General features: G+C 35.1%; 2 protein-coding genes across 2 annotated transcripts; one reads left to right on the top strand and one right to left on the bottom strand.

The window, feature by feature from the left end:
- Positions 1–1,603: 1,603 nt before the first annotated feature.
- On the top strand, positions 1,604–2,397 carry LOC120634742 (2-(R)-hydroxypropyl-CoM dehydrogenase-like). The gene has a single exon (XM_039905517.1). The coding sequence runs from the start codon at positions 1,612–1,614 to the stop codon at positions 2,395–2,397; it is 786 nt and encodes a 261-aa protein (XP_039761451.1). The 5' UTR covers positions 1,604–1,611.
- A 4,072-nt stretch (positions 2,398–6,469) lies between these two features.
- LOC120634741 lies at positions 6,470–7,207 on the bottom strand. Its single transcript, XM_039905516.1, has one exon. The coding sequence runs from the start codon at positions 7,205–7,207 to the stop codon at positions 6,470–6,472; it is 738 nt and encodes a 245-aa protein (XP_039761450.1).
- Positions 7,208–8,748: the final 1,541 nt, after the last annotated feature.

Below are 8,748 nucleotides of genomic sequence, written 5' to 3'. Positions count from 1 at the left end.
ATGTTACGTAATCTAAGATATTAATTTTCCTATCATTTTTAGGTATATTTAATAATTCGAGATAACAAACTTCTTTCTAAGCCTATTATACCTAAATATTACGTATTAGGACTATACCTATGAAAATCCGAAGAAAAAATCACAGAATGTATATTTGCTGGTATCGCTGCTTTATTAAATTTAAAAGTGTTGAAATAAGGGGGGTACTATATGAAGTCCCTTTCGGAGGGACCGAGATATAGATATACTACGACAATACGGCCCTCAATATAGATAGAACCAGTGTCCGGGTGTTTGTTTGTATTCACGAGTATATTAGATGAATTTATGTATATTATTCATAAAAAATATTCATAAGTTATATTAGCACAAGCTACGATTACTTCGGGGCTAGATAGTGATGTGTGTATTGTCATAGTATATTTTATATATTAGTCAAGGATATTTTGTATTGGCTTGTTTTGTTGTAGATATAATTCTTTTATTGGTTTGCTCGAAATAAACTATTCAAATACCGACATATTCTATTTACGTAAACCTATCAAAAATAACAGGTATACCTAGTATACACAGCGGTAAGATAACGTGCCAACAATGAATATAGGTAATTTTATTTCATAACAGTACATTGTGATAAAAGTGTGGCAAAAGTAACGAGATGATTTTCATCACAACGACGACGACTACGGCGATTTTCATCATTCTTGCAGTATTTTCTTATTTTTTATCGTAATATGTTATGCCATAAATATTTAAAATAAGAAATTAAATGTCTATGTATCCTATCTTATGGTGGTAAAATTTATTTATATACACATCGGTATCCTTCGTCGTAGGATAACATGCGTCAACAAGTACCTTAACCAGGTAATTGTAGGCGCACGACTGATTAAATAATTTATGCAGTACTCAGAAATTGATGCAATAAATACTTCAAACGCCGACCTCCGGCCAGCGGATAATTTTTTAGTAGCTAATAATAATAATAAAAATAATTTTTATTTCAGGCATCAAGGCTTATATTTTTTGTTACTAAGAATCCATTATTTTATTAGCTCCGAGGATTCTCGCAGGGCCTAGACGTGATCACCATACAAATTTGTAATGCGATCATATGCTAAGCGGCTGCTCAAAACTGTTTTTAAAAAAAGAACTCGACTCTTTTAAACTTTGTTTTGTAGGTATATAATTCACCTAAAAAACACCTTCAGCGAAGAAACTGACTATGCTCTTGTCGTCCTAATCCGAAGTTTGCCTGAAAGAGATCGCTTATAAGCGATAAGGCTGCCTTTTGTATTCTACTCCAGTCTTTGTATTTCTCAATATTCGTCCTTTATTTTCCTAACTGTGTAGTGGTGTACAAATAAAGAGTTTAAATAAATATCTTTGCTTTATATAATACAAATAAATGTTTTGTAATTTTTTAATTTGCAATTCGAACAAAAATTTTAACCCAAGTGCCAACCTATGGTTCTTCCAACTAGTCAGTCGTTATCAAAATTTTCATAGGTGAGGGCCTAATATTACAAAGTCAACAATTAATTTGTGTAGCAGATATAAAATGCCACAAGAACTAATAATTGCGTGGAAAGATAACGTGCGTATTACAAAATGAGTTTTCTAAATAAAGTCGTTATAATAACGGGAGCTGGATCAGGCATTGGTGAAGGGACAGCTGTTCATTTCGCGACATTATCCGCCAACTTATCCTTGATAGATAAAAATGGAGAAAGCCTTCATAAAGTGGCGGAGAAATGTGGAAGTTTAAGCCAAACTAAAGTACTGGAATTCCACGCAGATGTATCCAATGATGAAGAAATAAAACAAGCAGTAGACAATACTATGAAGGAATTCGGGAAAATTGACGTTGTAGTGAACTGCGCGGGCATAATTGCTTATAGAGGCATATTAGATTCTGATTTATTGAGTGTTTTTGATAAAGTTATCAGTGTTAATCTTAGATCTATGGTCGCCATGACACATTTTGCGGCGCCAGCATTGATTGAGAGCAAAGGATGTGTCGTTAATATATCCAGTGTTATGGCTAGAATGGTGAGTAAAGGATCACTGCCATACAACGTGTCGAAAGCGGCTGTAGCCCATTTTACAAAGAACGCGGCTTACGATTTAGCGGAAAAGGGTGTCAGAGTCAATTCCATATTGCCAGGTCCAGTAGAGACCAATATTTTACTATCCGCTGGAAACACTAACGAGGAAAATGATAAACTGTGGGAATTATTCGCCACCGCGGTACCGCTACAGCATAATATTAATGCGTGTGAGATTGCTGAGATGGTAGCATATTTGGCTAGTGATAAAGCTAAGAGCATAACTGGCGCTGAATTCGTTGTAGATTCAGGTCTGATATTGTCTGGAATGCCGAATGCGCCGAAATAATGGTGCTTCACACTCTAAAAAAAGAAAGCCAACTAAGAGAGATTTTCTCTTAGTTGACGTTACATAAATTATAACAATTATGATAATAAACATAACAACAAAAGCTGATTAGTTATAGCAGCAAGTTCATTATAGATTGAGCTAACAATGTAGGTATGTTCATTGATTCTAACAAATAAATACGTTGTTTCCATTATTATTTACTTCTTTGTATGATTAGATCATTTTTAATTATTTAGCTTAAACAAGTACGTAAATTGAATCAGTTAAGAATATGCCTTAGTTAAGTAACAATAATAGGAGCAATACAGTTGCCCAGTCCATTGAATTATGATAAACAATAATAATAATAATAATAATAATAAGTTTATTTCAATTAACAGTTACACAGCAAATTAAAAATAGTACAAAATAAGGCAAACATAAGGTAATGTGTATCATGAAACCCAAATTCGATAATACTGCTATAGTGCAAGACTGAGTCGCAGTTATTATCGCCCGTCTCTGGAGCGAGAACCATACACTTAAATTAAATCTAGTGAGATTAATAAAAATAAAAACCGAAAAACTTTTTGAATTAAATTCAATTGAAAGCATTGATAAACTCAAATTTTTTTTTTTCTACATTTACATAAATACATCAATAATTTTTTTTTTTTTTTTTTTTTTTTAAATATAATTAATTGTACTTAAAAAACTAAATATGAGTGTGTGCGTGCGCGTGTGTTTATGTGTATGTGTATGTGTATGTGAGTGTGGGTGAGGGTGAGGGTGTGATTGTATGTATTATTGAATAAGGTTTTCAGTCTCATCATAAGTTAGGTTAAGAAGCCAATTCGTTAATTCAATTTTACATTTTCGTGATGTTAATGAGTAAATGGATATTTTTTTATTAATTTTGTTATAAAGCATTGAACTTATGAAGTAAGAGTGGCGACCAGCTAAAGCGGTTCTGCGTGGTTCAACTTGACAAATCCTATCAAACCTACGCTTATTTTTAACAAACTCTGAATCATAGGTAGTATTGCCGTGCTTACGAAGAGTAATTAACAGCACGTATAGTTTGCGTACCGAAAGAACCCTGCCCTGCTTATATAATTCAGTGGTGGGAAAACGTATCGGTTTCAGCATCATCACTTTCAATACAGACCTTTGGGCCCTTTCCAACCGAAGCATTATAGTTTTGCCGGCACCTCCCCAAACTGTTATGCAGTAACCAAGAACAGATTGCACGAAAGCAAAGTATATAGATTTTAAAGTGTCTATTTTGGCTGTATTTCTGAGATTTCTGAAAATATACATTGTCTTTCTAACTCTGGAGATAACAGATTCAATGTGATCATTCCATGTGAGGCACTCATCAATAACCACACCAAGGTATTTGATGCTTTGCGTACGCGCAATCCGGCTACAGTCACAACTTTTATCAAGTGGGACAGAACATCGATGAGCACAGATTGAGAATGAGGCAGGCGGCAAGGAACGCCTTGGTCCAAATGTTACAAATTTTGTCTTTGAAACATTGACTGTTAGTAAGTTGCAAGACAGCCAGTTTATAACATTAGCCAAAGCTAATTCAGCATTACCACGTGCTTCCTCCCATGTTAAGCCATGAACAAGAAGAGCCGTGTCATCAGCATAACTTATTATCTTGCAATTTGGTAGGGTGAACTGACAGAGCTCATTAATGTATACCAAAAAAAGAGTGGGCCCAAGTACGCTTCCTTGTGGCACCCCAAAATTAAGATTCTTATCATGGCTGGTTACATGGTTTACGGAAACACTTTGTGTTCTCTCAGTAAGGTAACTTTTAAATAGAGATAAGGGCAATCCACGCACACCTAACCTTTCTAATTTATTTAAAAGTTTCGGAATAGAGACTGTGTCGAAGGCTTTAGAGAGGTCTAAAAAGATGCCAATAGTCTTTTTCTTTTGGTCTATGTTCTGTATTGTGGTATCTATCAAACTCGTAACTGCATCCTCGGTCGATTTATTTGATCTAAAACCAAACTGATGATCAGAAAGTAGTTGGTTTTCATTTAAAAATGACACGAGTCTCCGATTCAAAAGTTTTTCTAGAATTTTAGAAAGAGCACTTAGCACAGAAATTGGTCTATAATTATCGACACAGTCTCTGGGACCCGTCTTATAAATGGGATGCACGATGGCTCTCTTGAATACTTTGGGAAATACGCCAGTTGAAAAACAAAGATTACAAACGTGCGTTATAATAGGTAAGAGTACGTGTCTAGCTGATTTTAAGATTGATGTCGATATACCATCCCAGCCCACAGCACAGTTATTTTTAAGTCCAAGGATGAGCGACTCGACCTCGTTACTGTCAACACTATTTAGGAACATTGAATTAGGAAAGATTGAGTGACTGTCATGAGAACACTTATGGCAGATATGATTACCAATTTTAGAGGCTAAGTTACTACCTATATTAACAAAAAAGTTATTAACCTCATTAGCTGAAGACACTGGGTCACTCGAAACAGTCATCAGATCATTGAAATCTTTTAATTTTTTATTCTTTATGTTTGCAAAGCGTTTGATAAGATCCCATGTTTTTTTTGAGTTATTTCTAGCTTTATGAAATTCTGTGCGTTCGTAATCAGTTTTAATTTTTTTTAATAAATTATTGCAAAAATTTTTATATCGCATGTAAGTTGTCTTTTTAACGGAATTGCTTGGATCATTTTTTAGTTTTCGATATAGTTTGTCACGGTTACGAATGCAACGAAGTAAACCTGGAGTAATCCACGGCCGTATAATTCTTTTTCTACTAGGAACAGTAACCACACGTTTATTAGCTTCAACCACCGATGATAAAGTTCTTACCAGTTTCTCAGTGGCAGTTTCAGGGTCTAATGTATTAAATATAGCAGAAAAATCAGTTTTTTCAAGTGTTCTTATTACAGCAGGTTCATCTATTCGCGTGATAGTTCGAGCTGCTTTCGTAAGACCTTTATTTTTAAGATTGCAGCACAAGATTACTGGAGAATGATCTGTGAAAAGAGTATCTAAAACAATAGTGGTGGCTTTATTGTTACTTCTTAACATTACATGGTCGAGGCAACTGTTGTTCCTAGTAGGGAAAATGTGAGCAGGCAACAAACCATGACTAGCAACAAGGTTAAGATATTCGTCGGTCTGTTTATCATTAGATGTCAAAATGTTTATGTTGATATCACCAATAATAGCTTTAGTTTTCATATTGGATATTGAATTTAATACTGAATCAAGGCTTATTATGAAGGGAGTAAGGTTAATATAAGAGGGCGAGCGATAAAGAGCAACAATTGCAAGATGATGCGAAAATTTCAGCAATAAACAATTACCTTCACTGAAATCAGGTTCTACGACAGAGCATATCAGAGAGTCACGTACGTACGCAACAACTCCATCGTTTTGATTGGCGTGCTTAGATTTAAAAGAGTGATAACCAATTAATATAGGTACATCTGACAGCTTGCTTAGCCAGCATTCAGATAAAATTATGACATCAATTGTATCGTTTAGGCGTTTGAGTAAAATTAAGAGGTTGTTAAAATTACAGTTAATGCTTCGAATATTTGCGTGGAATACTTTTAACCCCTTAATCCCCCTTAAATATTGCTCGCAAGTTTCAGGAAGAAAAACAAAAGAATCTGACACTGATATATCTTCTATATCATTATTGATTTTTGATGTGTCATCCATTTCAAAAATCTTTATTTTTAACCTTAGCCCTAACAACATTTCGACCCGTCGAAAAGACCAACCGTGACAGTTTCAAAAATATATAAAGTAAATGACACGGTATGATCTCACAAAACAAAAAAACGAGGATATTACTATGTAAGATGATTGAGACTGTATTACATGACTGAACGACGAGTATATATGAGTAGAAGAAGTTGTTTATGTGTATTTGTGTGTGAGAGTGATATTTAATGTAATAATAAGAAACCCAGACATAATAACGAAAAACGTGAGTATATGCAACAGTAGTAAAACATGACAGGATAATAAAGGAAGAAAGAATTAATAACGAAAAAATACTGAAAACATTAAGAATAACATCTAGTCATTTTTGTGATTTAAGATTTTCCAGATCAGATTCATTCCTAATGAGAATAACCGGAGCTCCTTCTTTTCTTCGTAAATATATTTTACCGCTTGATGTCCAACAGTAAGTGTACTGATTTGAGTTAGCAAAGTCCTTGGTAAAGAAGAACAGCCTTTTTGCCTTGGATGATAAGCTTTCAGAAATAAAAATTGGTTTAGGAGGTCCAGTCAGTCTTAGTTTTTCTGTAGTAGGGCGATTATTTTCTTTACTTGTTTTTCTGTACATACGAATGACTCTCTCTTTTGTAAGTACGCTGTTAAAATCTACAAGCACAGTCTTATATGCCGGGTCACGAGAGTTAAAGCGGAATACATCCTTGATTTCATTTGGCTGGATGGACATATTTAGAATTTTACCAGTCGCTATGATGGTGTTAAGAAGACTGTCTTTTGTTTCCGATTTGACAGTCGGAATATTCCTGATTTCAATGCATGTTGCTCTAGAGAGTCTTTCGTAGTTATCCAGCCTATCCTCTAGAAGCTGAAGGTATTGCAGATTGGACTGTTTCTCAGATTCCAATTTTCCTATTTGAGTGACAATACAGTCATATTTTTGTGATAGAAAATCCACGGAATTCTGTATTTCACCATTTTGTTTTTTTATATCGTCCACGGCTAAAAAAATTTTTTCAAGTTTGTCAAACTTGGTTTTTTGCTCGTTCTTAAAACTTTCTAGGATATCCTTGATCTCCACCATAAAGGAAGCTAGCCGATCGCCTACTTCATCTGATCGACGCCGCTTGTTTCTAAACCCCTGTTTAAATCATTATCATCTTATTTGATGTATCTATGTTCTTGTTAGGCTCGTATGGAATCAAGATGCTTGATCACAACAATCACTATCTTGTTAGGAATAACCAATTTTTTTTTAGAGTGCATATTGGTCTTCGGCCAGGGTATGCGTTAAGCAGATACACAATATAGTAGTATAGTAACCGGACGTGATACGAACGACCAGGCGAACCTGAGCCGCAAGCTGAAGAATGTCTGTAAGAATATTGTCTTTAATCACCAAACTGGGCAGACGGTTTGGTGATCGCAACAGTTGTATACTTTTTGTTAAATTTTAATTAATAATTTTTCTATATGTTCATGTGGTGTACAATAAAAGTGTATTCATTCATTCATTCATTCATTCATGCTAGTAGTAGCACAGAGCACGCTGCAGTCCGTTCTCCATTAAGTATATTCTTAGTCGAGCAAGTGTGGCGACAACTGTATTCCGATCTGCCGTCACCACACGGCGTATCAAGTGGCGTGCACTTCATACATGCACAAAAGCACTGCCTACCCAAATTAATTTATATAACTCGTATAGTGGGAGGTTTTTCAATTGTATGCCATCTTCCCGCTTTATGCCTACCTTGGTCAAAACTATGGACGCCACTTCTATTTCTTTATGAAAGATCTTTCTAATTATTTTATGTGACAAAAGGGCAAGTCGAATTTTTGCGATAAATCTACCGAAACCTAGTAGTCCGGTCAAATTAGATTAAAAAATAGGGGTGATGTAAAATGTCACAAAAACGTGTTTTCGCAAAACGGTAAGTTTTATCATAAAGTCAGCTCAGACACAAATTATAGATCAGATCAGATCAGATCCTAAGAAGGCACCGTTCTTGAGATATAACGATTCAAAAAGTTCGAACGATATTCAGCAAAGTCGGAATTTTGGTAACCTTGGATGTCTAAATTGACCGGACTATTATAGGAAAAACGAGCAGAAAAATAGAAAGCGAAGACGATTTCCGCACTCCGCAATCATCCGAGCTTGGTCAATAAAACCTAAGTGCTGCTGAATATTGATTTTCCAACCTGCCAACCCTTTTTTTCTTACAAAGTACTCGTAGACCATCACTAGTTTTCATACAATTGAGGAGAAAAGTGACTCCGTAAATATTTAAATAACTTTTTTTTTTAAATATTTACGGAGTATGTTTCACAAGAGTGCGGCCAATTCATCCGCGAACTAAACAAATCACAGGGCGATCGCCTTGTGAAAATTGAAATAAATGTTAATTTTAGTCTTCACCTGTAAAAATAAAAATTAAATATATACCCCTCAAATATTAAAATAACCCAACCGAATTATCGAAAAGGGTTATCGAGTCTACCGGTGATCCTAGAGCGGGCAGTTACCTTGGCCAACGAATTAGTTTGGCCATCCAAAGGGGCAATGCTGCCAGCATCTTAGGAACTGTGCCTCGCTGCGGTGGTTTCGAGGACGTTTTAGATTTT

This window comes from Pararge aegeria, chromosome 25 (assembly GCF_905163445.1).
Source record: "Pararge aegeria chromosome 25, ilParAegt1.1, whole genome shotgun sequence".
Lineage (NCBI taxonomy): Eukaryota > Metazoa > Arthropoda > Insecta > Lepidoptera > Nymphalidae > Pararge > Pararge aegeria.
Note: the sequence above shows the minus strand (reverse complement) of the source record. Positions and strands in the feature narration are given on the sequence as shown.

Excerpts from the sequence above, each read along its gene's own strand:
- LOC120634742 (XM_039905517.1), top strand. The coding sequence starts at position 1,612 with ATGAGTTTTCTAAATAAAGTCGTTATAATAACGGGAGCTGGATCAGGC.
- LOC120634741 (XM_039905516.1), bottom strand. The coding sequence starts at position 7,207 with ATGGTGGAGATCAAGGATATCCTAGAAAGTTTTAAGAACGAGCAAAAA.